General features: G+C 35.0%; 6 protein-coding genes across 8 annotated transcripts; 3 read left to right on the plus strand and 3 right to left on the minus strand.

Moving 5' to 3' along the window:
* The first annotated feature begins 283 nt into the window (after positions 1 to 283).
* On the plus strand, positions 284 to 3,372 carry LOC108806548 (probable beta-1,3-galactosyltransferase 3). Of its 2 annotated transcripts, none has more exons than XM_018578692.2 (11): positions 284 to 678; positions 908 to 1,004; positions 1,102 to 1,166; positions 1,262 to 1,476; positions 1,555 to 1,618; positions 1,740 to 1,812; positions 1,910 to 2,030; positions 2,145 to 2,232; positions 2,324 to 2,449; positions 2,546 to 2,655; positions 2,852 to 3,372. In XM_018578692.2, the coding sequence occupies exons 1-11, from the start codon at positions 566 to 568 to the stop codon at positions 2,998 to 3,000; spliced, it is 1,221 nt and encodes a 406-aa protein (XP_018434194.1). In that variant the 5' UTR covers positions 284 to 565; the 3' UTR covers positions 3,001 to 3,372. The 2 variants fall into 2 exon arrangements, with proteins under 2 accessions (XP_018434194.1, XP_018434193.1); XM_018578691.2 differs by having other exon boundaries at positions 285 to 678; positions 1,093 to 1,166.
* A 1,886-nt stretch (positions 3,373 to 5,258) lies between these two features.
* LOC108807314 (ent-kaurenoic acid oxidase 2) lies at positions 5,259 to 8,100 on the plus strand. 2 transcript variants are annotated; one of them, XM_018579583.2, is made up of 9 exons: positions 5,259 to 5,276; positions 5,819 to 6,128; positions 6,201 to 6,678; positions 6,761 to 7,024; positions 7,109 to 7,195; positions 7,273 to 7,351; positions 7,428 to 7,534; positions 7,636 to 7,757; positions 7,860 to 8,100. In XM_018579583.2, exons 2-9 carry the CDS (start codon positions 5,893 to 5,895, stop codon positions 7,954 to 7,956), a joined length of 1,470 nt encoding a protein of 489 aa, XP_018435085.1. In that variant the 5' UTR covers positions 5,259 to 5,276; positions 5,819 to 5,892; the 3' UTR covers positions 7,957 to 8,100. The 2 variants fall into 2 exon arrangements, with proteins under 2 accessions (XP_018435085.1, XP_056845530.1); XM_056989550.1 differs by lacking the exon at positions 5,259 to 5,276 and having other exon boundaries at positions 5,809 to 6,128.
* A 925-nt stretch (positions 8,101 to 9,025) lies between these two features.
* LOC108809172 (F-box protein DOR) lies at positions 9,026 to 10,510 on the plus strand. The gene has a single exon (XM_018581305.2). It carries the CDS (start codon positions 9,070 to 9,072, stop codon positions 9,754 to 9,756), a length of 687 nt encoding a protein of 228 aa, XP_018436807.1. The 5' UTR covers positions 9,026 to 9,069; the 3' UTR covers positions 9,757 to 10,510.
* A 1,255-nt stretch (positions 10,511 to 11,765) lies between these two features.
* Positions 11,766 to 14,220, minus strand: LOC108810397 (transcription factor MYB101). Its single transcript, XM_018582509.2, has 3 exons — positions 13,620 to 14,220; positions 12,484 to 13,345; positions 11,766 to 12,232 (listed from the first exon to the last, which is right to left on the minus strand). Exons 1-3 carry the CDS (start codon positions 13,917 to 13,919, stop codon positions 11,946 to 11,948), a joined length of 1,449 nt encoding a protein of 482 aa, XP_018438011.1. The 5' UTR covers positions 13,920 to 14,220; the 3' UTR covers positions 11,766 to 11,945.
* A 3,563-nt stretch (positions 14,221 to 17,783) lies between these two features.
* Positions 17,784 to 19,365, minus strand: LOC108813736 (membrane metalloprotease ARASP, chloroplastic). The gene has a single exon (XM_018586378.2). The coding sequence runs from the start codon at positions 19,242 to 19,244 to the stop codon at positions 17,892 to 17,894; it is 1,353 nt and encodes a 450-aa protein (XP_018441880.1). The 5' UTR covers positions 19,245 to 19,365; the 3' UTR covers positions 17,784 to 17,891.
* A 1,955-nt stretch (positions 19,366 to 21,320) lies between these two features.
* LOC108807089 (mitogen-activated protein kinase kinase kinase 17) lies at positions 21,321 to 22,710 on the minus strand. Its single transcript, XM_018579335.2, has one exon. The coding sequence runs from the start codon at positions 22,577 to 22,579 to the stop codon at positions 21,488 to 21,490; it is 1,092 nt and encodes a 363-aa protein (XP_018434837.2). The 5' UTR covers positions 22,580 to 22,710; the 3' UTR covers positions 21,321 to 21,487.
* Between the last annotated feature and the right edge of the window lie 5,161 nt (positions 22,711 to 27,871).

Consider the following 27,871-nt stretch of genomic DNA (forward strand, 5'->3'; position numbering starts at 1 on the left):
TTAAAGTCTTTTAGTAAACTACTACTATAAATTTCTCACCAGAAAACACACTATTAATTTGTAATTTTGCAAATAAAAAGCACTCTGAATTTAATAAATCCCCTATATATATTCTTCAAAGCAATTAAAAGAGCAATTCATTTACTGGGAGATAAATAAATGAAACTAGCCTAAATGAAACGGTATCTGATAGGGACAGTCCAGTAAATTCACGGAAACTATCAGCCGTGAATTAGTTATAAGTAAACCGGATGGTTAAGAAGTCGTCTTCTTGTTTCTTTCTCCATCCTTCTCTTCAACGTCCCCTTCTCTTCCACTTCACGTCCCTGCAAATTTAAAGAGCCACCGAGAGAAAGAGAGAGAGAAAGAAGAGAACCAAAATCTCCTTAACACCATCTCTTTTGGAGAAAAATTACAGAGTACAGATTCTGAAATCTCAGATTCTTGTTTCTGAAGCTCTGAAAGATTTGAGCTGCTCCTTTGTGTGTGTGTAGCTGGTTTAGGAGTTTTATTAATCTTATGGAATAGATACTGTGAACCTCTGGTCTTGTTGAAGGAAAAAACAATGTCTCCAAAGATCAAAGGAGAGAATCTTTACTCTAGAAGCTTCGTATCAAGAAGATGGACGTTTCTACTCTGTTTTGCGAGTTTCTGCTTCGGTATTTTCTTCACCGATAGGTATTTTTATTACTTTTAAAATTTTTGAATATTCAAGTTTTTTTTTAATCTTTATTATACTCTGTTTCTCATAGTTTCAAATCAATCAATGAGTTCTAGTGTATTTCTTGATCACACTTTACGTTAGTTTATTGATAAGTAAATGGAAAAGATTCAAATTATGATCTCTAGCATGATGATGGTTTCACACCTATGGAGTTGATTTCGAATCTTTTTATTGTTGTTGTAGGATGTGGAATATTCCGGAGTCTAACGACATGGCTCGACCATCCGTGACAGAAGCTGAAAGGTTGAAGCTTATCTCCGAAGGCTGTGGTCCTAAAACCGTAAGTGTCATCATGTCATGTGATCCTTTTGGTTCGGTTTGTAACAAGACTTCTTTAAATTGATCTGATTGGTTTTAATTCTTTTTAGCTTTACCAGAAAGAAGTGAAACGCGATCCCCAGGCTTTGTTTGGACAAGTCTCCAAGACTCACAACGCTATACAGTAAGATTTAAAAAAAAAACTTTAGTAAATTATAAAATATCTTCTAACACTACTCTCCTTGTTTTAAAACCGTTTCTTCTTTTGTTTCGTTACAGGACATTAGATAAGACCATTTCAAGCTTAGAGATGGAGCTAGCCGCAGCAAGATCAGCTCAGGAGTCTCTAACGAACGGTGCTCCTGTATCGAATGATGTGGAGAATAAGCAATTGGTGGTGAAGAAAAGAAGATATTTGATGGTTGTAGGGATTAATACTGCTTTTAGTAGCCGAAAGAGAAGAGATTCTATTCGAACTACTTGGATGCCTCAAGGTTCCAAACACCACTCACTTTCTAGCTTCCCTTTTATCTTCAAACCAATACATTCCTTGATGGTTGCTTTGCTTGTAGGTGAAAAAAGAAAGAAGTTGGAAGAAGAAAAGGGCATCATTATCCGGTTTGTGATTGGTCATAGGTAAGAGTGTAAACACCTGTTAGTATAATGTTAGATAACAGAATCAATCACTATGTTCCTACTTAGTTTCTGAGATGAATCTCCTTATATCTGATGTTTTGTTTTGTCATTGGTTCTTTAGTGCCACAGCTGGGGGGATTCTAGACCGATCCATTGAAGCAGAGGACAAGAAGCATGGAGACTTCATGAGATTGGTATTTTATTTTTTTCTTTTCTTTTCTCCCTTGAGTTTTGATTTCAAAAGCTGTTAGTATGAGTTTTCTTATCTTCATTTGTGATGCTTTTTAACAGGACCATGTTGAAGGATACCTCGAGTTATCAGGCAAAACAAAAACATATTTCTCTACAGCTGTCTCAATGTGGGATGCAGATTTCTATGTCAAAGTAGATGATGACGTTCATGTAAATATCGGTAAGCTCTACAATATTCTAACAGAAAAAATGTATAGAAATTTCAGTTATAACATTCTCCCCCCATTTTAGTAAAGTTGAATTGTTTTTTTTTTTTTGTTGAAAATTTAAACAGCAACTCTTGGGGAAACTCTTGTTAGACACAGGAAAAAACGTAGAGTCTATATAGGCTGCATGAAGTCTGGTCCAGTCCTATCTCAAAAGTAAGTATCCAACTTCTCTCAGCTTCCCTTCTTCTTGAATCAGTTTCTTTATTTTGGTTTAACTGACCTTTGTTTTGTTTTTGTGGAGCAGAGGAGTTAGATACCACGAGCCTGAGTATTGGAAGTTCGGTGAGAACGGGAACAAATACTTCCGTCACGCTACTGGGCAGCTTTATGCTATTTCAAGAGACTTGGCTTCTTATATTTCCATTAATCAGTAAGACTTGAACTTCTTCTTTGTATGTTTTTGTATACATTACATATACGTTATTCTCCATTCTAATTACTTGGTGTTAATATAATGCTTCTTCAGGCACGTTCTCCACAAATACGCAAATGAGGATGTTACATTGGGTGCTTGGTTTATCGGTCTCGATGTCACCCATATTGATGACAGAAGGCTATGTTGCGGCACTCCTCCTGGTACTTTCTCCGTTTCTACATTCATTTCATTAGCTAAAAAGCTAGGTTTGTTAGTACTATGCACCTAACTAGAATGTTTCATTTCGAAGTAAATGCTAAAAGGGGAAACAAAAGACTCTATCAAAAAATCTGTAGTGACGCGAAAACCTTTACCTCATTGAACATATGAATCTGATTCTTGAGAGGGAATTTTCAGATTGTGAATGGAAGGCACAAGCAGGGAACATATGTGTAGCTTCATTTGACTGGACGTGTAGCGGTATCTGCAGATCCGCTGATCGCATAAAGGAGGTTCACAGGCGATGTGGCGAACCCGAAAACGCTATATGGAAAGCTACATTTTGAGGCCTTTCCTACCAACATATAAAGAAATGGTCTAAGCAGAAAACAATTCATCTTCTGCAATATTCTTTTGAGGAACCAAGAGATATCTACTCTTGTAATAATTGTATCATAGTTACTTACATAAGAGAGGACTATAGAGAGAGAGAGATAAGTATAGGAACCTCTTGAAAGTTTAGCGTTTTGCGATAAGAGTTTCTCATAGAGTAGAAGAAAACCTGTCGCAGTCACAGCCGCAACAGCTATAGCAAACGCACTTATTTCTTTCTGTCTTTTTTTTTGCTTGTTTATTATTGTTTGGGAGTGAAGTAGCTTTGTGGGGTTTAGTACATTTTACAAACTATTATTATTGATTTAACTTAAGGAGTTTCGATTTTGAAAGCCTTCTACTTCAGACTTTATTTTCAAGAATCAAATGCTTTATATCTCTGTTAAAAAGAAATAAATTTGAAGCTGTTTTATCCAATATGTGCCACAGAGTCTCTGGTTACATATTTGTTCTGCTTCGAAGCTAAACAAAAGAGTTAAAACAAGAAAATAAAAGTAACGCTTGAAAACAAAACTGAGCCAACAAGAAATAAAGTTGTTTCCGTCTTTTAATGATTCATTCACGAGATATTCATAGGAGTTAGGCCCTGTTTGTTTCTCCATTTAGATGAATCCATTTAGATGATCCATTTGTGTGCTTTATCTAAATGATCCATTCAAATTTTTGGTCATGTTTGTTTCTCCATTTGGATGAGTCATATGAATGAATCATTTGAATGTATTTTATGTTTGTTTTCCATTTAGATGAATCATTCATATAAGTTTAATAACCAAATTACATATATACCCTTGTTTTGGTTTAATCATATATTTGATATCAATTGATATCAATTTTAACTACACAAAATTTTATTATTCATTATAAAATATATTTACACTAAAATTATTTTAAAATTAACATTTTGACATTTATAAATTTTTATTTCATAAAATATACTTAAATTTTGCGGAAAACCGCGTTTTGCGGTTTTTGAGGGAAACCGCGTTTTGGGGTTTTGGCGGGAAACCGCTGTTTCGCGGTTTTTGCGGGAAACCGCATTTTGCGGTTTTTGCGGGAAACCGCATTTTGCGGTTTTTGCGGGAAACCGCATTTTGCGGTTTTGGCAGGAAAACGCGTTTTTGCGGTTTTTACGAAAAATCACGGGTTTGCGGTTTTGGCGGGAAACTGCATTTTTGTGGTTTTGGCAGAAAAACACGTTTTTGCGGTTTTGGCGGAAAAACGCGTTTTTGCGGTTTTGGCGGAAAAACGCGTTTTTGCGGTTTTGGCGGAAAAACGCGTTTTTTGCGGTTTTGGCGGGAAACCGCGTTTTTGCGGTTTTGACGGGAAATCGTGTTTTTGCGGTTTTGGCGGGAAACCGCGTTTTTGCGGTTTTGGCGGAAAACCGTGTTTTTGCGGTTTTGGCGGGAAACCGTGTTTTTGCGGTTTTGGCGGAAAACCATATTTTTGGTTTTTGCGGAAAACACATTTTTGTGGTTTTGGCAGGAAAACGCGTTTTGGCGGGAAAACACATTTTTGCAATTTTGGCGGAAAAATACGTTTTTGGTTTTGGTGAGAAAACATATTTTTGCGGTTTTGTCGAGAAAATACGTTTTGGTGGAAAACACACATTTTGTGGTTTTGACGAGAAAATGCATTTTTTGGGTTTTGGCGGAAAAAATTATTCGTAGTTTTGGTGAGAAAATACGTCTTGTGATTTTGTCATTTTTCGTGAGTGATAAAACAATATTAGGTTAAATTTTAATTTTATAAATTATATAAGGGGTATAATAGACATTATACTATTTTGAATGGACCATCTCCATTCAAATGGTCCAATTTGGATCATTTGAATGAACCATCTTCATTCTAAAAATTAAGCCTAGATTTTTAAAACTCATTTAAATGAACCATTCAAATGACTTGTACTTTTATTGTCTAAACGAACAAAACTCTCATCTCCATCCAAATGACTCATTCAGATGGAGAAACGAACAGGCCCTTAATGTGTCTTTGTTCCATTTTTTGGATTCTTCTGTTAGATTATTTTCTTTTGATGTATTGTGTTGGGAATGTGTGGGCTCTTTGTTTTCTTCACCGCCATTTACGGGCCCTTTATATTCTTTGAACATTTTTACTTTATAGTCTCTCTTCTTCACCATAATCACCTTTCCTCCTCCACTAGTGTTACATGCAAAGTTTTTGGTTTGCGTTTGAATTCCGTCTGTATCTGTGAATTACTTTGATTTGCGAGGTTTGTTATTCAAATTTGAAGAAGTTTTTTATGTGATTGTCGTGATCAAGAATATGTATAACAACTAGTATATTTTTGGTAAATTAATTTGCTTTCCGCAAAAATAATAGGCTCAGAGAAGGCTTATATAGATAGAGCTAAAGTGGGAAATGGAAGTATGGTCAATTTGCACTATACATGTGAACCGCAACAAAACAAAGTAGATAGAAACAAGCGGTCGAGTTTTTTTTTTTTTTTTTGGTCAATAGATAGAAACAAGCGGTCGAGTAGATAGAAACAAGCGGTCGAGTTTCTTTAGTCTTTTTAAGTCTAGATAAGTATCATTCCCTTGATAAACTCAACAACACTGTTCCTAGTTGATGTCTTTGTCTCAACAACACTGTTCCATTGATGTCTTTTGTTGTCCGTTTACTCTCTTTGTAAGACAGAGAGAGTAGTCTTTTTCTAGAGAAAATATCTATATCTTACTACGAGGTAAACTTTATTTAGTATCTCTTCTTACTCTGTCCATGTGTTTATATATATATATATCTATCTTTCAGGGTTGTAATGATATAACATCCAGAGGATACAATACAAGAGGCTAAGGTGACAAAAGAGTGAATCTTGGTAAGCTATGACGGTAACGGTTTGGATCGTGATGTGGTTCCCTTTGGTAGTACTGGGATTGTTTGTTCTAAAATGGGTGTTGAAGAGAGTGAATGTTTGGATTTATGAGTCCAAACTTGGGGAGAAAAGACACTATCTACCGCCAGGAGATTTGGGATGGCCTTTCATAGGCAACATGTTGCCCTTTCTTAGAGCTTTCAAAACATCTGATCCTGATTCCTTCATCCGAACCTACATCACAAGGTATATACCTCTTTCTCCCTACTCCCTTTTGGTTAGATTGACAACTAAGACAACATGTTCTCTGTTTCCTAGGTATGGGGGTAACGGTGTTTATAAAGTACACATGTTTGGGAACCCAAGTGTAATAGTAACAACACCAGAGACTTGCCGGAAAGTTCTAACAGATGATGACTGCTTCCAGCCAGGCTGGCCAAAATCCACCATGGAACTCATTGGTAAGAAGTCATTTATCGGCATCTCCTACGAAGAACACAAGCGGCTCAGGCGTCTGACCGCTGCTCCTGTCAATGGACATGAAGCGCTCTCTGTCTACATAAAGTACATTGAAGAAACTGTTGTCGCTGCTCTAGAGAACTGGTCCAAGATGGGAGAAATCGAGTTCTTGACTCATGTGCGTAAGCTTACGTTCAGGATCATCATGTACATATTTATGAGCACAGAGAGTGAGCATGTCATGGATGCACTGGAAAGGGAGTACACAAACCTTAACTATGGAGTTAGAGCAATGGCTATTAATATTCCTGGCTTTGCTTATCATAAAGCACTCAAGGTAAAAAAACTAAGTTCACTTTGATTACTGATCTTGTTGCAATAGTTCCTAGGGATTTTTAAGGGTTTTTGAATTTATACAGGCGAGGAAAAAACTTGTAGCTGCCTTTCAGTCCTCAGTGACTAATAGAAGAAACCAAAGGAAGGAGAATGTATCGTCCAATAAGAAAGACATGTTGGATAATCTAATAGATGCTAAAGATGAAAACGGAAGAACTCTAGAGGATGAGGAGATTATAGACGTTTTGTTGATGTATCTTAATGCGGGTCATGAATCCTCTGGACACACCATTATGTGGGCTACCATTTTCTTGCAGGAACACCCTGAGATTCTACAAAAGGCAAAGGTTAAAAAATGAGAAGATATGTTTTTTTTATATACTTCTTTTCCATTTCAGTTTAAAAATCTTTGGGTTTGTGATATTCCACAGGAAGAACAAGAGAGGATTGTTAAAAAGAGAGCACCGGGACAGAGTTTGACTCTTAAAGAGACACGTGAAATGGAGTATCTTTCTCAGGTGTCTCATTGCAACAATAGTTTTTTTTGGCTTTTATGATTTGTCTTGCTGAATAGAAAAGAGTTTTTTATTACCAGGTTATTGATGAGACACTTCGAGTAATAACATTCTCTCTTACTGCCTTCCGGGAAGCAAAGAGTGATGTCCAAATGAATGGTCAGTCTAGACTCATCACCAACATGGAACACCTTTTTTGTATATTCATTTATCATGTTTTTTTTTTTGTGTTTAGGCTATATCATACCAAAAGGCTGGAAGGTTCTGACATGGTTCAGGGATGTTCACCTGGATCCTGAGATCTACCCTGATCCAAAGAAATTTGATCCTTCAAGATGGGAGGTATGTATAGCTAGCTAACAGAGTTGTTGTGTTTTGAACAATTAAAAAACTCCCAATATATGTCGAAAGAAACTGAAACATGGTCTGGTTCATTTGTACAGGGATACATACCAAAAGCAGGCACATTCCTTCCTTTTGGTTTAGGAAGCCATCTTTGTCCAGGAAACGATCTTGCCAAGCTCGAGATTTCCATCTTTCTTCATCATTTCCTCCTCAAATACCGGTAGCTCTCACTCTGCATATAGCTTAGCTTTCTAGTTCTACAACTCTTTATATGGATGCATAGTCATAATGTTTTGTTTTCCAAATGGTGAAAAAACTGTAGGGTGGAGAGGAGCAATCCTGGTTGTCAGGTGATGTTTTTGCCTCACACAAGACCCAAGGATAATTGCTTGGCAAGAATCACCAAAACGGCGCCGTAAAACCATCTTCAAACTAGTAGGTTCCTTACCAAATGTATAAGCTTCTTCTCATGTTCATGGTCTCCTCTCTCTCTCAAACTCAATCCAAACCGGCTTTGTTTGAATTCGGTTTACTAAAAATATATGTATCAAATTGTTTTTTTTTTTTTTGGATTTCCAGTCATCAGTATATATATATATATATCTCTTTCAATATCCCTTGAGCAAGATCTTCTCATACCTTGGCAGAAAATTGATATGTGAATAACAAATGCTTGCTTATGTATATCTCCATTGTGGTATAAACATAAGATCAATGATGTATTCAAATTCATACTCCTTTTATGAAGTGGTTTAACATAAGATCATGATGTACAATAAATGGTCTACGTAAGAATGAACCGAACCCCTCTATTCGATACAATAAGATCAAGTTCTATTCGATAGGGAGGTTATTCCAGGAACCAGCTCTTCTCGAGCTGGTCTATACGTATGTGGCTTCGGTTCGGATATCCGGTTTGGTTACAAACGTCAAGCCTAATCTAGTATCATATGCAGAAAAATGCATTTGGGTTGTTGTGTCATAACCAGAGCTTATTATCACCACCATTTACTCAGAAATAAAGAGGCCATGAAAGCAAAAAGTTCATGACAATAATATATCCATTCAGGACATAACACTCAGGATAAGACTGGTGGAATGATGCTGAGGTACTCAAGGTCGTGTTGGCTTAATGAAATACACGATGGTTGTAAGTAACATTTGTGACTGAAGAGATACATGCCCTTATTCCAGATATTAGCCTATAGGCCCTATACCAAATCTTTACATGAAATCCATCATATACTTTCTAAGAATTACACATACTCCAGATATTTCCAAAGGCAAACTAAAAAAAAAAAACACACACTCAAATTCTGAAGTAAAAAACGCTGCACCGTTTTTGTAATGTACAAACGACACGCGAACTGATATCATCATGTGTGTCGTTTCAATCAAAACGAAAACGGCACGAAGTGTACCTTTCATATTTTTTACAGTTAATCATACGATTGAAGAGAAGCAAGTGTCTCTCTGTCTCTCTCTCTCTCTCTCTCTCTCTCTCTCTCTCTCTCTCTCTCTCTCTCTCCACCATGAATTTACGGCGGCACAAGGTCTCGGAGTCTACTCCAACCACCCGTCGCCGTCGAAGCAGCTCGCTACTTACTTCCGACGAATTACTACTGAACATCCCAATCGATCTCGTCATCGAGATATTCTCGAGGCTGCCACTGAAGTCCATCGCGAGATGCCGCTGCGTATCGAACCGGTGGGCCTCCGTACTCCGCCGTCCCGATTTCACGGAGCTCTTCTTCGCCAAATCTCTTACTCGCCCTAAGCTATTGTTCGCCTGCCGTAAACAGGATAAGAAGGAGGTGGTCTTCTTCTCCACACCTCAGCCTCAAAATCTGGGTGAGGATGCGTCTCTCCTTCTAGCCTCCTCCAATGATGATCATGTGAGTTTCTCCTTTGAGAGCGTCGGTGATATATGTATCTCTGTCAATGGATATTTCTGTATAAGCGATGAGGGAATGAAAAGCAGCAGTGAGGTTGTGTTGGTGATATGTAACCCTAGCACAGGACAATCTTTTACTTTACCCAAACTGGAGACAAGGAAGGGGGCTGAAATGAGAAGGTTTTTGGGGTATGATCCAGTCGAGAAACAATACAAGCTGTTGTCAGTGACCATACTAGATGATGATAACAGTGTTGTGGACCATCAGGTTCTAACGCTAGGGACTGGGAACATGACGTGGAGATTGGTTGAATGTGACTTGTAAATGCATCGATGGTGTTCTTTATTACTTTGCTAGGGCTTCCAGTGTTGAGGATACGATAGTTTGTTTCGATGTCAGATCCGAGAAGTTCAGCTTTGTTAAACATGTGGGAAGAGGAATGCTTTCTGAGACTCTGATAAACTTCCAAGGTAAGTTGGCTTCAGTAAGGTCTTCGTGGCCCTTTGTCGTTAGTGGAAGAAGTATAAGTTTTGAGATGTGGATTCTAGAAGACCCTGAGAAACATGAATGGTCCAAACATGTTTTCAATATACCTCCTATGTGCGAGGACGCAGCTCCGAGGGAGATTTTGTACTTTGTTGGAGTGACTGATACAAATGAATTTGTATTTAAACCGTTCTCTTCTTCTGAACCTTTCTATGTTCACTGCTACAATTTTGTCAAGGATGCTATAACAAGAGTTGAGATCCAAGGAATGGGAGCGTTTGAGGAGACTTCTGGAGTTTGCATATTTCTGAACCATGTTGAAAACGTGAAGCTTATGTAACTGTTTTAGGACTTTGTAGTGGATGCTGGCTCTTAAGTTCTTGTGTTGTGTATCATGTGGTCTTTGATTAGAGCCATTATCTTTCCACTGCTTATGTGTTTTTGTTATAAGGTTTTTAGTTCTCGGAATGAATATTCTCAGATGTCTACTATGGTTTTCATCTTATCTTAGATGCAATGGTATTATTCGACTGATGCATGTGACTGACCTTGTGTATATTTTCTAAATATAACTAACTCTGTTCTGATGCGATTTAAGATCGAAGAGAACAAACCAAATCAAAACACAGTTAACAACCCAGAGCCAAATGTAAACCTATCAATCTTTTGTATAAGAAGTAATGTGTTGGAGAGGTGGTGGAGCTTTTAGTTGGTTATGTTAAATGTCGTCTTCATTCTCAATGTGTTGAGGTTACTTTGGGGTTGCATAAATGAACCGAACCCCTCTACTCCCTTTATTCTGCCAGCTTTGTCTTCAGAGGAAGGTCATATTTCCTGCTGCCTTAGTTTCTAGGTGTTCTGCAGCTCCTAGCTCTTGTTTAAGTCTATGTGCATGTATCTCTCTGTTTATCATGAAGTCTTCGAGGGTAAAAAAGTCTTTTAAAAAATCGGTCAAGACCAGCTATGTCAGAACAAGACCAGAGCAGAATCTAGAATCAGTAGTTTGCATATTAATACTATTCTTGGAAATAGTGCATTTTAGTTGTTAAAAGACTATTTTGAAGTGTAACTAAATTTTGTCATGATACTATCTGACTCACTACCATATGACATGTCATTTTATAGAAGTGTAACTAAATTTTGAGAAAAGGCTATATCTCCAGAAAAAGAACTATAATCTGAGGATAATGTTTTATTTTCTATTTTTTATGGTCATTTGAAGTTGACATATAAAAGAAATAACGAGACTTCGTACCTAAGAACTGTTGTGTGATCATGTCAGAACTCAGGTAAGTAGTACTTGCACATTATTATCTATCTTTATTTTTATTTTTTCTTTCTTGGGTTGCCGAATCTAAGGAGGTTATTTATTGGAAGAGTGTGGAATAATTCGCAAATGACATAAGCAAATGGCAGTGTATGCAACTAGCGAAGTCTTCTCGCTACCAAGTACACTACTCATGTCTGATGTCTCAATTTAATGATTTATACGTAATAGCTCTTCCTAATAGCTTTCTGCCGAAATCAATAAATTTAGTTGTCGATTAATTTAACAATAATAATCTAAAGCATGCTTGAGTAATAGAATAGAAGTTTGCTATAAAAAAAAATCTAAAGCATAATAGTGGATTGCAAAAAATTTGATTATAGATTTAAAAATCAAGTTTTTTAGAAATTAAAACGTACAAACATAATAATTAATAAGTTTTTGGGTTTTGTATTCAGAAGACCGACTTTTGTATTCAAAACGCTGACATAATTTACAGTATATAAAGATATGGACTAATTCACTAATGTTAATTGATTGTGAAATGGTAAACTTTATTTTTTTCAAAAGCTCGAACTCATTTCTAAAAACTCTTTCTTTTAAATCTTTCTTCTTCTTTTTTTTTAACATAAAATCGAGAGAAAATCTGAAACTGAATAACTTCAAAATATTGTACACAAACAGAAACAAATCTCACAATTAGTTTTTTCCCTTTTTCAGAATACCAAATAAATGATTTTGTTCATGAGGAGACTCCAAATTAAAAGATTCTAGGCATGATGTCCCAGTTGCATGAACCCAAGGAGGCCATATGATCTACAGTACTGGGCGAAGGCTGCGCCTTGTGTGGTTCCACCTTGTTGTTATCATGATGGTTTCCGTGCGGTGGGACTTCCGTTTGGATATCTTTCGTCCCGTACCAATCATCAGGCAATGGTGTGGTCGAAGGGAAGTTGTTGAGAAGGCTCGTCAATATGTCGTCATCATCATCCACTATTTCCTTCTCCATCGTTGGCTCATTGTATCTCTTGTAATCAGGGTATGTTTCTGTTCATTTAACATTAAACATTAGTAAATTAGATGAAAAATTCAATTACAAAAAAAAACAGTACATGTCTACGATTTATCCAACATTCAAGATCCATATTTGCTTCTGTTTAACTTTGGTTACTGTTTTGTTAAACCAAACAAATCCAAACTGATATCCTGACTAAGCATATCTACTAGGCTCATGTGCAGTACGAATTAATGGGTATGCCAAAAATGTACAAGTAAAAATGGTTTAAATTAGTTCTTACCGAATGATGATAGATGAGAAGGATTATGGTTTATCAACCGATTCTCCCAATCCATTTTCACTCTCTTGTCTTGATCCTCACCAAGACCACCCGAAGAAACTGTAGAGTCATTGAAGTTTCCACGTCGAGACAAGGCTTGAGACTCCTCCAAGACAGCGTCAAGCAATCCACTGTTACCCGCAGGTGGATCAAGATGGACACCATCGTCAAGTAAAGTATTCGAAGTGAACCAATGGGTCGGTGTTTTGGATGAAGGCAGCTCTAAGAGGGTATTGTCTAGTCCAAAAGGGAAACAACTCGGTTTCGTCTCATGATCTCCCATAAGCAATGAACTATAACTCATAGCATCAGTGTCTTTCCTATTAGTATTGTTTGTGTCCGAATTCTCAGACGGTAGCTCGAGAACTTGGTTTGGGTTGCAAAACTCATTGGACGAAGAGGATGAGTATTTTATAAACTGGTTGTTGTTGTCATTCTCAAGGCTATGGTTATTCTCAAGGCTATTGCTGTAATAAGAGAACATTGGAAAATTCATGGGAGATTCGGGGATCTGGTTTAGGCCAGGATTAGAAGAGATTAAGGGGTCTACGCACAGTCTTTTTGAAGGTTGAGAAGACGAAGAAGAGAAAGAGGACGAGGATGATGGAGTATTAGAAGAATTAGTGTATTGTAACATGTTTTGGTGATTACCATGGTCTTGGTTTTGGAATTGAAAGGAATTAAACTCAAACTGATCATCATCATCGTTACCAACCCCTTGATGCTGAGTCTCTTGAGGGTATAGAGGCAAACCATCTCGTTGTCTTCTCTTCATCCTTGTGTTCCAATAGTTTTTGATCTCGTTGTCTGTTCGTCCAGGCAACTACAACACGGAGAGGGAAAAAAAATATTTTGTTATTAATTAAGGATCACACAAAAACAATAGAGATGCAAGAAAAATCATGCAAAAAGAAAGAGAGATTCAAAACACATTGAAACATGCAAATTATGTGTTTAGCTAGAAAAAAAAAATTGCATATAAAATTTAAAGCTCTTTAAAATTATAGAATTCAAGAAACAAATAATTAGATTTAAAAAAAAAAAAGCTTTGATCTCTTAAAAAGAAAAAAAACAAGATTTTATAAGAAAAAAATAACCTGAGAAGCCATGCGAGCCCATTTGTTTCCCAACCTAGCATGAAGCTCGATGATCATCTTCTCTTCCTCAGGACTAAAAGATCCTTTCTTCAGATTTGGTCGGAGATGGTTCGCCCACCGTAGACGGCAGCTTTTCCCACACCGGAACAAGCCTGAGTTCTTCTGCACGGCGTTCCAGTTACCTTCCCCATGTTTCCTCACGTACTCCGTCAAGATCGCATCCTCCGTCGCTGTCCATGGTCCTTTCTTCATCCCTCTCACCTTCGCCTCCGTCACCCTCGTCTCTCCACCACCGTCCATTTCTTATGGAAGACGGCGACCCTCCGATCAAAGAGGATACAGAGGAGGTTTTTTCTCTCTGTGACTTGATATATACGATGTTTGTGTGTGTGTATATATTTGTATATATAAGTATTTCTCTGTGTGTTATGAATCTAGATATATAGAGAAAGGAAGAAAGGGTGAACTTTCATTTTGAGAATGTTTTGTGTATATTTGGAGCTGATATAAATTTGTATTAATTATTATTACGTAATAATGTGTTGTTATTACGTGCTTTATTTAAACATTAATGCCTTCTTTTGTCTCCTTCTATCATCTCTTTGGTCTTTCAATAGAGAAAAGACAGAGGATTCAAGAAATTACAGAAGGAGTTGAGAGAAAGATAGGATAAGTACTCCCTGTCTTTGACCAATTGGAGATAAAACAAAAATAAGATATTGTGATGTGGTAATGATGAGAAGTTCTTTTTAAGAAAAAAAATCTATATCACCTCTTATCAGTGTCTCAATCTTAAATGTTTATAAGTCGCTCTCTATAAACAATGAATGTTAAAATTATCCATATTAGTTAGTCAAAGCCATTTATTAAATGTGAAGAGAGAATCTAAAGGAAAATGACTTGTTACAAATTACACCATTAATAAACTTTTATGAAACATAGACAAACACTCGAATTAAGTAATGACCATGGTAGAAGCACTAATTAAAATGATAAATATGTGCCCAATATGTAATATGATTATTTTTTTTTTTTAAAGGAGAGGAGTGAGCTTCTTTCACGGCCGCGCATTGCATGCCTTATGGAATGGGGACGTTCTCTTCAAAGACCCGATTTTCTCTTAGTTTACTTCTTCTCTTGCTCCTTTTCTTTTTTCCCCACGCATTTTCTGTCTTTTTCTCGTTTTCTAAATGTCCAAAACAAATAATGATTTCTTACTATAGTTTCTTTAGGATAGAGGGAAATAAAGATAATTCAAAGGTTATTTAATATTTATGCGATATTTCATGCAAAATTACGCTGGCATGATCAAATTTCATATTTTTATCATAGCAATATGAGTCTTATAAGCAAAAAATTCTTCTTACAGCAAAATTGCCCCCAGGTGTCAAATTGTGTTAGAACACTCCTCTTTCAAGATTCCCAACTTTTCATTAAAGCTCTATTAAGAGGTAATGATGATATGTTCAACATATATGTTTAAAGCAATTAATAGCCCTTAACAAAAAAGAAAGAAAAAGGTAATAAAATAATTTAATTAAATTTTCGGTTTATTTTTGTCGTATATAAATAATTCACGAGTTACACGACTTCTTTTTGTGTTTTTCTTTAAATAAATGTAGTCAACATTGATTTCTTTTGTTTTGAATTTTGAACTAATTTTAATATTACTCTTTTTAGCTATAAATATACCTACCTATTTTACGTTATTGACACGTGTTTCTTTATATTATTTTTGAAAAATATAGAATCAATTAGCATTGAACACATTTATCTAGTTATGTTTATAAATATTTAAGTAAGAAAAGTTTCTGGTTAAAGTATATAAGGTTATTGTTATACAATTTAGTTCGATAATATGTATACATATTAATTGGTATCACGTATTTAGTTTTTATTAAGATAAAAATTAGGTAGCAGTAAACACATTTAGCTAATTTATTTATAAATTATTTAAATTTTAAAAAGTGAAGCTGGTAAACATATATATATATAATTTTAGTGATATACATCTTTGTTGAGAATATATATATATATAATATATATATATATATATATGGATTACTCGTATATTGTTATTTAAAAAGAAATATAAAAATAATTAGTATTAAACACACTTAACTAATTTTGTACAAGTAATTTAAATTTAAACATTTGAACTGGTGAATGCAATATATGTAATTTAGCCTTATACACATTTAACTAAATATATATATAATATATATGCATATTTTTAGGCTTATATGTATATTGTTATTATTTTTTAAAACTTAATATTTATAGGATTTAAGCACATAACTAATTTAAATTTTAAGAAACTGAACTGATAAACATGTATATAAAATTTTAGCATTTTACATTTTATCTGAAAATACATACATATTCAAGGATTACATGTGTCTCTTTTTTTCAAAATATAAAACAATTAAGCTTTAAACACACTTAACTAATTCTATTTTAAAAAAAAAATAATCTTAATAAACTGCAGATGGTAAAACTAGTTTTAGTGTTATATATTTCGACTAAAAATATAAATACATATTTGGTATCAAAAACAAAGGGAGACTGATGTATAATCTTGTTAAGCAAACAAAACAGATTTGGTATGCATGTAATGATCTTGATTAACCAGGATTGTTACCAGGCCCGTCCTTTTATTAAGGCAAATGAAGCATTAGTTTCAGGCCACATATTATAAAAATAAAATTTAGACCACAATTTTCAAAGTTGTTACTAGCTTAGATAGTTAAGCATGAAAATTTAACGTCTCTATCTAGGATTCAACTTGTCTTCTTCGAATATTTTAAATAATTTCATAGGTAACTTTAAATAAGTACCGCATTATAAGGTCACATTTTTTATTAGGCTTTAAGCCACTTAAAATTTTGGGACGGCACTGATCGTTACATGCATAACCCTGTTGAACAAACAAAACAGACTTGGTATGCATGATAGTCGCATGTTTCTCTCCTTGAAAATCTGGTGCAGTACTTAGATCTGCTGACCCACCATCTATGGGGGATGCAACAAGCCCAATAGCTTCAGCAGCCTTGCGTTCAGAATCATTCCTAAGTAAACCCATTACTATTAACAGCAGCAGGAAAAGAAGTCCTGGTGGACAACAACCTACGAAAACATGCAACAAAGCCAATGACAGTTGCTGCTGCTTTCGGTGAAGGAGCTGATAAAGGAGGGGCGTCAAAAGGGAGATTCGGAGTTGATGGGAGCATTGTATTTGTAACCAATGCCATCAAAGTCACCTCATTAACCATATTGGCCGGCACACCTGTATATGTGATACAAGCATTGAACTCCTACTACAAGAAAACATAATAATTTCTAGCGAAATTTACGACGGAACAAATAGCGTAAGGAGTGAATAACTCGTTTAAGAACAATTGGACTCATTCAAATTCGTAAAAAAATAAGGCTTACCTTGAAGTTCTTCCCATGCGCATAAAAAAAGGTGTATGTATTCACACGTTCATTTGACCATATTATTATATTATCCAAATAGATTACGTAGAGAAATACAAAACACATCCAAACCCAAAATATTATTACTGAATCTGAACAGATAATCCGAAAAATACAAAACTAATAATTAATATAAATATTTGAAACATATATAATATTTCAAAAACTCAATTCAATGGTTATTCTGATATGATATATTAAATAAATATTAAAATTTTAAAAATACCTTAAGTATTCAATTACTTATAAATAATCTGCTTACTGAAATAACAAAACTACTCTTTCTACTAAGTTAATACATATTATTTACAAACATTGTTTATATTTTGGTATTTAATTCTTGATTTAATATTTAATTGTTATTTTATTAATTCGATGTGTGTTAGCTTAATTTTTATTCAATTTCTTTTTATATATTTTGTTTTAAAATTTTACTTTTTATTTTAAATTTATTTAAACCTGGAAAATATCTGAACCGAATAGTTATAATCTAAATCCGAATGATACACGGTTATTTTATGAATTTTATAATACAATACAAATTTGAATGGAAACCAAAATAACATTACCCAAATTCGACATTTAATAATAAAATATTAGAATGAGATCCCGAAAACAAGCCCATCCAAACCAATGGCAACCTTATGTTGAGAGAGGCATCGCCATCTACGCAGTTAAAGAGTCATGAGTTCAAGACCGACCTTTCGTTATTCACCGAATCACACAAATCAATTTCCATATTCAGTATCACATTACTCGAAAACACTTTTTCTTTTGGGCAAAAGAGATGTAAAACTACAACATTTCTTGAATGAAATCAAGGCTAAGTGTGTCCTTGACAATGAGAAACAATCCAAGGAATATCACAAGCATGATCCCTGAAGACATGATCCCTTGTTCCACCTCCACAGGAAGCTTCCTCCCTCCTCTAACCGCTTCCAACAGTATCAACGCCAACGTTCCACCGTCGAGCGCAGGCAACGGCAAGAGATTGATCACCGCCAGGTTGATATTCAGCAACGCTGCGAACTGGTAAAGCCCGTCGGCGTTCGACCTCGCCACTTCCGCTCCCACTGCGATGATCGCCACGGGACCAGCTACTTTACTCGCCGTCTGAGAGAAGTTGAAGAACGTCTGCTTCAGACCGTCCACTACATTAGAAGACAGCCCCATAAACTCCTTCCCAACGAACCTAAACGTTTCACCAACGTTCCTCGGTCTCACCTTGGTGATTCTAACGTTGGGAGACAACTGAACACCGATCTTCCCCGTCCCATCAAAGTTCTTATCCGGTCTAACCCGAACAACCAAATCTCGATTCCCTCTCGCGATCCTAAACAACACATCACTCTCGGGGCTTCTTTTAACAATATCAACAACCTTAGAGACAGCGTCAGGTCCAGTTTTAGAGAGCTCAGCCCCATCCACAGAGAGTATCACATCGCCAGAGAGCAACCCATCACGAGAAGCAGCGGAAAAGGTCTTAACTTCGGGGACGAGAACACCAGGGAACGCTTCTTGAACAGGCAAACCAACAGACAAGACTTGCACAAAGATTATAACGTAAGCGAAAACCACATTAGCTATGATTCCAGCGGAAACTACAATCGATCTATCTAAAACCGGTCTGTTCTTGAGCAAGTTCTTATCGTCGGTTGCGATCTCGCTGTCGGGATCGTTGTCGGGGAAACCAACGAAACCACCGAGAGGGAACGCCCTGAGGGAATACTCGACGTTCTTGAAATCGAACTTGGCGAGGATCGGACCGAACCCGATGGCGAACTTGCTGACGTGGATCCCTTGGAGAGTGGCCGCGAGGAAGTGGCCGGACTCGTGGACGACGATGATGGCGGTGAGGACGGCTGTGGCTTCTAGGACGGATTCGAAGCTTCCCAGGTCGATCCCGCCGGGGAGAGCTCTTGGTGTGAGACCGAGCCGTTCTTCTTGTCCATGTGGGAAGAAGCGGTTGTGTCGGAAGGATGATGGTCTGTTTCTGAGGGTTTGGGTCGGGAAAGGGGAGAGGTTGGGGGAAAGGTGGGATTTTGAGAGGTGGGTTTTGGATCGGGGAGGGAGGTGGTTGAGAGTGGAGAGGAAGTGAGGGTTGTTATTACGGTGAGAGATTGGGGGAGACGAGATGTTTAATAGCATGGTGGTGGTGGTTTCGTGAGAAGTGGAGATTTGTGGTGTAGTACGGTGAAGTATGTTGTATGATTGGAGCCATCGTGTAAGATAATGAGTAAAACAGAGAGTCGTGGTTTCGCTTTTCTGTGGATGTCGTTCGTTTCTACACTAACACCAAATCTCTGTCTCACCTGTTTTTTTTTCTTTTTTTTTTTTTTGAAATGATTGTATAATGGGCCTTGTTACAAACGCAAAATCTAGCATGATTATCCTCTTGAATAATAGAACTTGTATTGTTGGGCTTTACGGGCCCTGACGTATTTGGAGATATATGATTAGGAAACTCGATTTTTATGTTGCATTTTTGGATGAACTTATGAAATTTACAAACTTCTTAAGTTTTAAAAAAGAAAACTGAAAATTATTTTCAATAAATTAGGTGTTAAATATGATATGCAGGCTTCAAAAATACTTAATAGGGAATTTTTTTTTTCAAATATGCTTATCTCTAAAAGTTAAAGGTCAAGCTATATTTTCATTAGAGACAAAGCTATATTTTAATTAGAGACAAAGTCTCACAAAAGTTAAAATGATTTTAGAGTAGTATCTGAATGATATGAGCCAATTCATATGGAAATAAAGTTTGATTCATGCTGTTTAATCCGATCTATGACCAATATGACCCAGAATTAGCTAGTTTCTAAATGTTAGATATGCTGAGATAATATTACATGGTGCGGTTACACAGCATGAAAATCTCCATAGCATCAACTGCGGGAAGTGGCATAAGCAAGATTGAGAGAGGAATGAGAGAGGAAACAAGGTTTTTACTAATCTGATTTTCAGTTTATTTTCAATCATTGTTATTTAATTTCATTCTAATTCCTAAAGACAACTGCTGCTATGTATTGAACTGTTGGCGAAATTATTTCATCAAACAAATAACACAGCCAAGTATGATAACGTACATATAAACATAAAATAAATTTTAATTTTGTTTATAACTTTACTCGTATATGTAAAATTATAACAACTAAATTTTTGGTCATTCTTCCAAACAATCAAGTTTAATTTGATTCAACCGAAGTAAGACATTGATAAAACAAAAAGCTTTACACATTTGACACTCTGTGTTCTAGTCAAGAACCTACAGAAAGAGGTCTTTTAATAAATATCGGAATCCTCAAAATATAAAACTACAAGATCAATTCAGCAACAAATAAATTAATCCATATAGATGAGTTATATATATTTACACTCATTTGCGAAAAAATAAGTTAATACCAGGACATATTAGCTAGCCGAATCATTTAGAAAAAGGAACGCTCCCCACCGTCTTCGAAGTTAAGCATTCGTGTGGGAAGTGCCCATACTATTTATGGGTATGACTTTATGTAAAAAGAGTCCAAACCATAAAACAAAAGATTCGTTATTCACCTTCTAAGATAAAAAGCTACCTCTTCAAACATGAACTTACCTTGCAAGCAAAGTATTCTTATCTTCATCTATTATTTCTCATTACTTAACCTTATCTTCACCAAGATTGTTGTTGTAATAATGTTTCAAATGATCAGAAGATTCTTGAATGAAACTTAATACAAGTTTACATAGCTTACAACAATTATTTGAAAGTGTGTACTGTGTTTGGAAACTTTCTTCTTTCCTTCACTTCTTACTTTTCTCCATTAATATTAAATAGTTAAAATTCCGATCCACACATTGTTTTCTAACACTGACATCATATCATATAAGCCATAAACTCATTAATGTGTTATATAAGTTATTGATGGTACCGCTTTTATGCAGACCATTTGCACCGCACCACAGTTAACAGTAACAAAAAAATTTATATATACAAAATATATGTTTGTGTTACTATTAAAACCGCTGCAATTATTCTGTGCGTTACCATAAGAAGACATTTGAGGCATTGGTAAAAGTTTAAAATTAAAGTATATTATCACGACTAAAACTGAGTAGTCAAATAGAAACAGTCATAAAACGTGAGATAACAAGATTTTACTGTAACAATAGTTCAACATTTTCTCCAATGCAGGCCAACAAACCTTGAAACTCTGTAGGAATCAACATTTTTTTGCAAAATTAGATGAATTGGATTTGGCTTCTAAAAAATTGTGATTTCAATTATATACAATGTGATCAATTCAAGATTCGAAGACTAACAAGCTGCTACATTGATCTAAATTGGAGATCTTCACTAATATCAACCCCCTAAACTTTCTACAGTTCACACAAATGACGACCCCAAATCAATTTACAATCCCCCCCAGTAAATATTCCTCATGTGACCCACCAATCATTGTTCCTTCACAACTCACCCTCACCGTGATCCAGCCCCCACCTTCCATATCCAATCTGGACCCATCCAACCCACCAACACATCTCAACCGTCCGATTCTCTCCGAATGACAAGCCCACAAGTTTAAACGGTCAAGATATCTCGTATCCTCCTGTAATTCCTCTGTTTCTCCTTCTTCTTCTGCTTCTTCCTCCACTGATCTCCAGAACGTTTGATCTGTCACACTTGTCGGTGAGCACGAAACCAAACCGGAAACCGGTTCAGCCTTCGGTTTAGTTATCAAAAACGGATGGTTTAGGAGTTGCGTCGCCGTCCATCTCTCTTTCGGTTCTCTCTTCAAACACTTCTCCAAGAAGTCCTTCGCTTCCTCCGTGAGCAACTCCGGAAGCTCCGGAGCCTCACCCGAATACCCGACCCGATAAAGAACCGAAACCGGACTCCCCTCCGTCCACGGCGGAGACCCAGTGGCCATCTCAATCACCGTACATCCAACCGCCCATATATCACTCTCCCTCCCCTGTCTCTCCCCACGCGCCACCTCCGGAGCCATAAACGCCGGCGTTCCCACCACCGCCCCCGACTCAACCTCCACCCGTTTCGAACACCCGAAATCAACAAGCTTGGCCTCGCCCTTCTCCCCGACGACCACGTTGCTCCCCTTAACATCGCAATGCGCGACTCCCCGCGAGTGAACATACTCAAGCCCTCGCAGCATCTCCCGCGTGTACTTCGCGATCGCAGCTTCCTCGAGCCTTCCTCCGTTTTTCGCCGCCGCGTCGGCCAGCGTACCGTACGGCGCGCGCTCCATCAGAAGGTTGTACGTGACGACGCCGTTTGGCTCTCTCCTGGTTTCTGATCCTCTGTATCCGATCACGTAGGGAGAGCTCAACGACGAGAGGATCTTGGCTTCTCTTTGCAAGAACTCTGACCGGTGAAGCTCGGAGGATTTGACGGCGAGGATTTCGTTTGAGTCGCGACGTGTTGCGGCGTAGACGGTGGCTGTTGAGCCACGGCCTAGGATTCTTCCTCTAGTCCATTCCATTTGGACAAGACTAGAGAAGTTATTTTTTTTTTTTTAAGTTTGTATGTGTTTTGTATCGTTTTGCTTTTTTACACTCTGATGCTATTCAACACAAGGCTTTATATATAATGGGAGGGATTAGACGATAGTGTATACTTTTGGTAACATCGAGTTTATCTACCAACGTTTATTATTATGAATATAATAACGTAAATATGTTCTTGTGTGTACACGTGAATTTCTTTTTAAAGTTGATAACCAAATGGAAACCTGTTTTGATTTGATTTGATTTGGTTATTTTTTTATTTTTTAAAGTAACCAACAAAAAAAAAAAATGTGAAGTTTCAAGAGCACCAAAAGAAGAGAGGTTTTGAGAAACGTGAGTAAAATATCAATTGGCATGTGACGTGGCAGTGGAACGTATCTAACGCAAAGTTCGTTGGGTATGGTGACGTGGTATTTTTTAGATTTCAGTCTCTAGAAACTATGACGTGTCAGACTCTGTGTGGGTTATAGAAGCTTTTAGTTTCTGCTCCGACCGTAGTTCCGTATCTCTCTCGAGCTACGTGTCCGCAATGTTTAGAAGCTACGTGGTGTTTACAATTGGCCGAACGTTTATTTGTTCTCTCTTTCGTTATTTGCGTAAAGAAAGAATAAGTATTATTTTGAATCTTTGATATGTGGTTTCTTATGAGTTTGGTATGAGAAGAAAAACTAGTGGAGAAGAGAAGTTAGGCATTTTGGTAGATTTTGATCGATCATCTGCACACTTGGAACTTTGTCGTTACACTTCGTGATCGATCGTCTACATATTTTTCAGCATATATTATAAATTTCCTTAAATTTTTTTTGTTATATTATTGTAGAAATCACTGCCTGTTTTAATCTGTTTTCTATTAATTTATGCATCTGTATCTAGGTCTATTATCTTGTTTTCATATTTGATTCTCCTTGCTGATTTTTTGTATACGCCAGAATATAAAACAAGATCTCAATGTGTTAATTGTTAACTATGTCTTCACACCTACAAACAGATGCAACCCACATTATCATTTCAGGCTCTGTCCTTACGGAAATTATTTTCTTGCTAGTTGTGTAATTTAAAATTTGTTTTCCTAAACAAAATCACTGCAAAGATTTGGGATATCATTTTTTCCACCGGAGACCAAGACTAATGTTAAACTATATATATGTTTTCTTTCTTTTAGTCAACTTTTTATTTATATATAATAGCCGTTCGTTTAAAAAAAATATTCTGACAACTGACAAGAATACATATAACAATTAAACAGATGAAGAAGCTTCCTTAATAAATCGTTTTCCCCTTCGAAAGAAAATAAACGACAGTGAGCGGTGGGTTTAACTACCATTATCGGTTGAGGTTTAAGAAATAAATAATCAATTTTAATTATGATTAGGTCTGTTTTATGGTTCTAACTTACATTCAAATTAATGTCAAGTTCACATATAGAACCACGACTAATTAGGCTAATGATGATTTTTCTTTACTTTACCTTTCTTTCGTTATTTCTGCTCCAAAATAGCTATTTCATTATCAGTTTACGAATAATATTTTGCTTTTATTTTTACTTTTATAACTGTAGTGACTTAATTTAAATTTTAATATGTAATATCATACAATTTCTATCTGAAATTTGGAATGTCAAAATGGTGCAAAACACTAGAGCGGGTTGGGTGGTATTAAAAACTTCACAGTATATACTCGAATTGATATCTCTACTGGTAAAGTTTTTTGCTCTAAAAGTAGAAGTGTCTAGTTCGAATCTCAGTAATTGCAAGAAAAAAAAGATTTAGCAACCGATTTTATCTCTGGAATTTTTGTATAAAAAAATACTTCATCTTATAAGAAGTTAGTTTTACGCCAAATAGTGTGCAAAACACTTATAAGAGCATCTCCAAAAAGACACTCTATTTTAGAATTTGCAAAACTCTAAATTTGAAGTTTTTAGGTGTTTTTCTCCAAAAGAAAAACTTCAAAATTCTTTGTATTTTGCACTATGATCCCTACATTTATTATAATTAATATAAATCCATAAAGTTTTTAAAAATCTTGTACATATATAAAATTTAAAAATATTAAATTAATATTAATTAATAAAATATTACATTAAATATATAAAATTATAAATATAAATACATGGTTAAATATTAAAATACAAGAAAAATACCATATTATTTCATAAAATTATTTCCGTAATGTTCTATCTTCGTCTACACAAAAATATTTTGGTAGTATTCTCCAAAAATCAAAACTTCAAATTTAACTTCATAAGTATTTATATTTTATAATAAAGTCCTTATATTTATCATACTTTATTTAAATTCATACAGCTTTAAAAATAAATATCACTTATATAAAAATACTATAGAAATATTAATTCATAAAATGTTACACTATATAAAATTTTACATAGAATACACAATTAAATATCAAATTACAAGTAAAATATCACATTATCCTAAAAACTATTTTCTGTAATATTTTTATATATGATTAATAAGTGCATTTGTTAAGTTTTTTTGTAATATTGTTGTTTTGTAAATCTAGTTTTAAAAGTTATAAGTCTTTATTTTAAAGTTTATATTTAATTCTATGTGTGAAATTTAAATTGTAAAGGAAAATTTGAAATATTTATGAGTTATAAATTTTTTAAGGATTAAAAAGTTTTAATTGACAAAATATTTAAGAATCATAAATATAATATTTAATTGTAATGACTAAAATGCAAATAAAAATATGAAACTTCAAATTTGAGCAAAAACTTTAAATTTGAAGTTTTGAGTAGTGACACTCTATATTTGAAGTTTCATTACCAAAAACTTTAAATTTGAAATTTTGAAGTTTTTTTTAGAGCAAAAAACTTCATGTTTGAAGTTATAGAGTGTCTTTTGGAGATACTCTAAATAAAAGGTATAGAACAGAAAAACTGATACATTATCCCTATGCCACAATCTGAAATATAAATTGTCCGCTTGGTATATGTCAAAACTTTCTACTGAAAAAATAAACGTCATTGTGTAAAATTACATATATTTCGGCGAAAATGTAGTCTACTCCTTAACTGCTTAACATGACTCATCGCACTTATATATTTATTTTCCGAATAATAAGTATAATTGTTTGGTAAGTTTTTCCAGTATGTTCGTAGAATATATAGACAAAATCCATATAAATACGGAAATGTGTAAAACTACGGCGTGTATGTAACACATAGCATGAAAACAAGGAGGAATGTGGAAGGACAAGAACGCCTACTTCAAGCAACAACCTACTCGATGTTAATAGTATCTCACTAGAAAACTAATACCAAAAAGATGGAAAGGAACAAAAGAAAAAACTAAAAAGTTATTATAGAAAATAAAAGGAAGCACTTATATGCCTACAATATCTGGTGGTTTAACACCAATAACCATACGTCCAGACTATAAGATTTTGATTTTTCAAAGTTAAACAAGTTTTTTATTTATGCAATTATAAACATGCGATATAAATGATTAAAATATATTTAGTATTTGATTAGTTCTGTAATCTGTTGGTATAATTCATCAAGCAAGATATTTTTTAAAAATTTGTCATAGCCACAAAAAAAAATATTAACAAACTAAAGACAAATCTATAATGCGTGAGAAACGCAAAATAGACCTCTTTCGTTGCTTCAAAATATAAACTCTAGATATCAAGAGTAAGACATAAGGAACTAATATTCCCTTCTCTCTTTTCTAGAAAAAAAAACAGACAAATATGTTTGCTTTTTGGATTAGAAAATTGGGATTGTGAATCAGTTTCATATGGTCCATATATTTCAATGTATTTCAATCTGGTAAGCTTTTATGTTCAAAAGTAATATTTGATTAACTGCAAACAATTTGCTTACATTACACACTAGTCATCGACGGTACTCAAAACCCGTGAGAATACTTTTTATTCAGAAAGCCTTTTAGTTTATTTATTTATCCGCAGAATAAGACATCCAGCCAATGAAAAGACAAAACAATCATCTCCAATGATTAGAAAAATCAATATTAACACAATATGGTACTCTCTTGGTGTCAGTGTAGATATCGTTTTGATTTTCTTGACATAGATTAATCAACAAAGTAAAATAAAATATAATGTCCCTACAAAAAAAAAAACAATTCTTGAAGTTCTTGTTTTTAGTAGAAGTAACATGAATATTACTACTAGGAAACTTTATCAGGAGAAGCATCCAATGCACGCTACCTTTTCTAATAGGTTTGATGGTCGTGGACTTCTATGGCGATTAACCTTGTTTTCCTTGTTTCGCGAATTTGACAGGGGAAATTTCTACATTTTTAACAGGTTTGGTTTTTAGTTTTTAACCCTTTTATAATGATCTCTTCATGAACTTTGTTTTAGCTGTGTTTATAACAACAAAATGGTAGATACTTTGAATATTTTTATAAGAAAAGCTAAAATATAAGAAAATATATATGAACAATCAAATCCATATATAAATAAGTTTACTCATAAGTAATAATCTCATGAATAATTTATCATGTACATGAGTGAAACATTAGACTTAGGTTAAAAGTTAGGTTTTAAAGCATTTGGTGAGTTTATTTAAGTGGATATCTTAACATTAAGATATTAACATTTTACCCAAAAAAACATTTTAGAATAATTTAATTTATAAAAATTTAAAAATGAAAATATCAATAAGAAGAGAACAAGTGGTTTGAGAGTCTTTTAACTTTTTTGAGTTTTTTAAATAAGGTTTTTGCAAAAAATCAATTTTTTATTCTTTTCTCATATTTTTTATTATCATTTTTTGAAAGATTTTTTTTTCTGGAAAATTACCAATGCCGATACCATAGAAACTTTCCTTTTTACAAGGGTGAGTACGGCTCTCCATAGTTGTAATCTGTGCTTGATCGATGAATCTATTAGTCAAATTTTCAGCATATATTCTCTCTCTTTTTTGCCATTGTGTATGTTTTCTTCACTGGCCTTTTTGGTGGCTCTCTTGCTGTTGACCGTAGATTGCGTGGGTTCCTTTAGTCATGCACGTTTTATGGGTTTCTACTAAAAATACTAGTTTTGCTTATCACGATTTTGTCGGTTGCTTTGACATTAAATGTACCATTCGTCGGCATGTAATACAAAAGAAAAGATATTTGTGCAGACGGTCATGACGTATTCTTATACGGTGAGAAAATGTGAACAAAGCTTGGGAGTGTATACCGCTTAAAGTCGTTATCCGACACGACACTACACTTCAGTAAGAAAATCAGAACAAGATCAAAGTCGTTATCATGGAAACTTTCCATGGT

The sequence above is a fragment of the Raphanus sativus genome, chromosome 6 (genome assembly GCF_000801105.2).
Source record: "Raphanus sativus cultivar WK10039 chromosome 6, ASM80110v3, whole genome shotgun sequence".
Classification (NCBI taxonomy): Eukaryota; Viridiplantae; Streptophyta; class Magnoliopsida; order Brassicales; family Brassicaceae; genus Raphanus; species Raphanus sativus.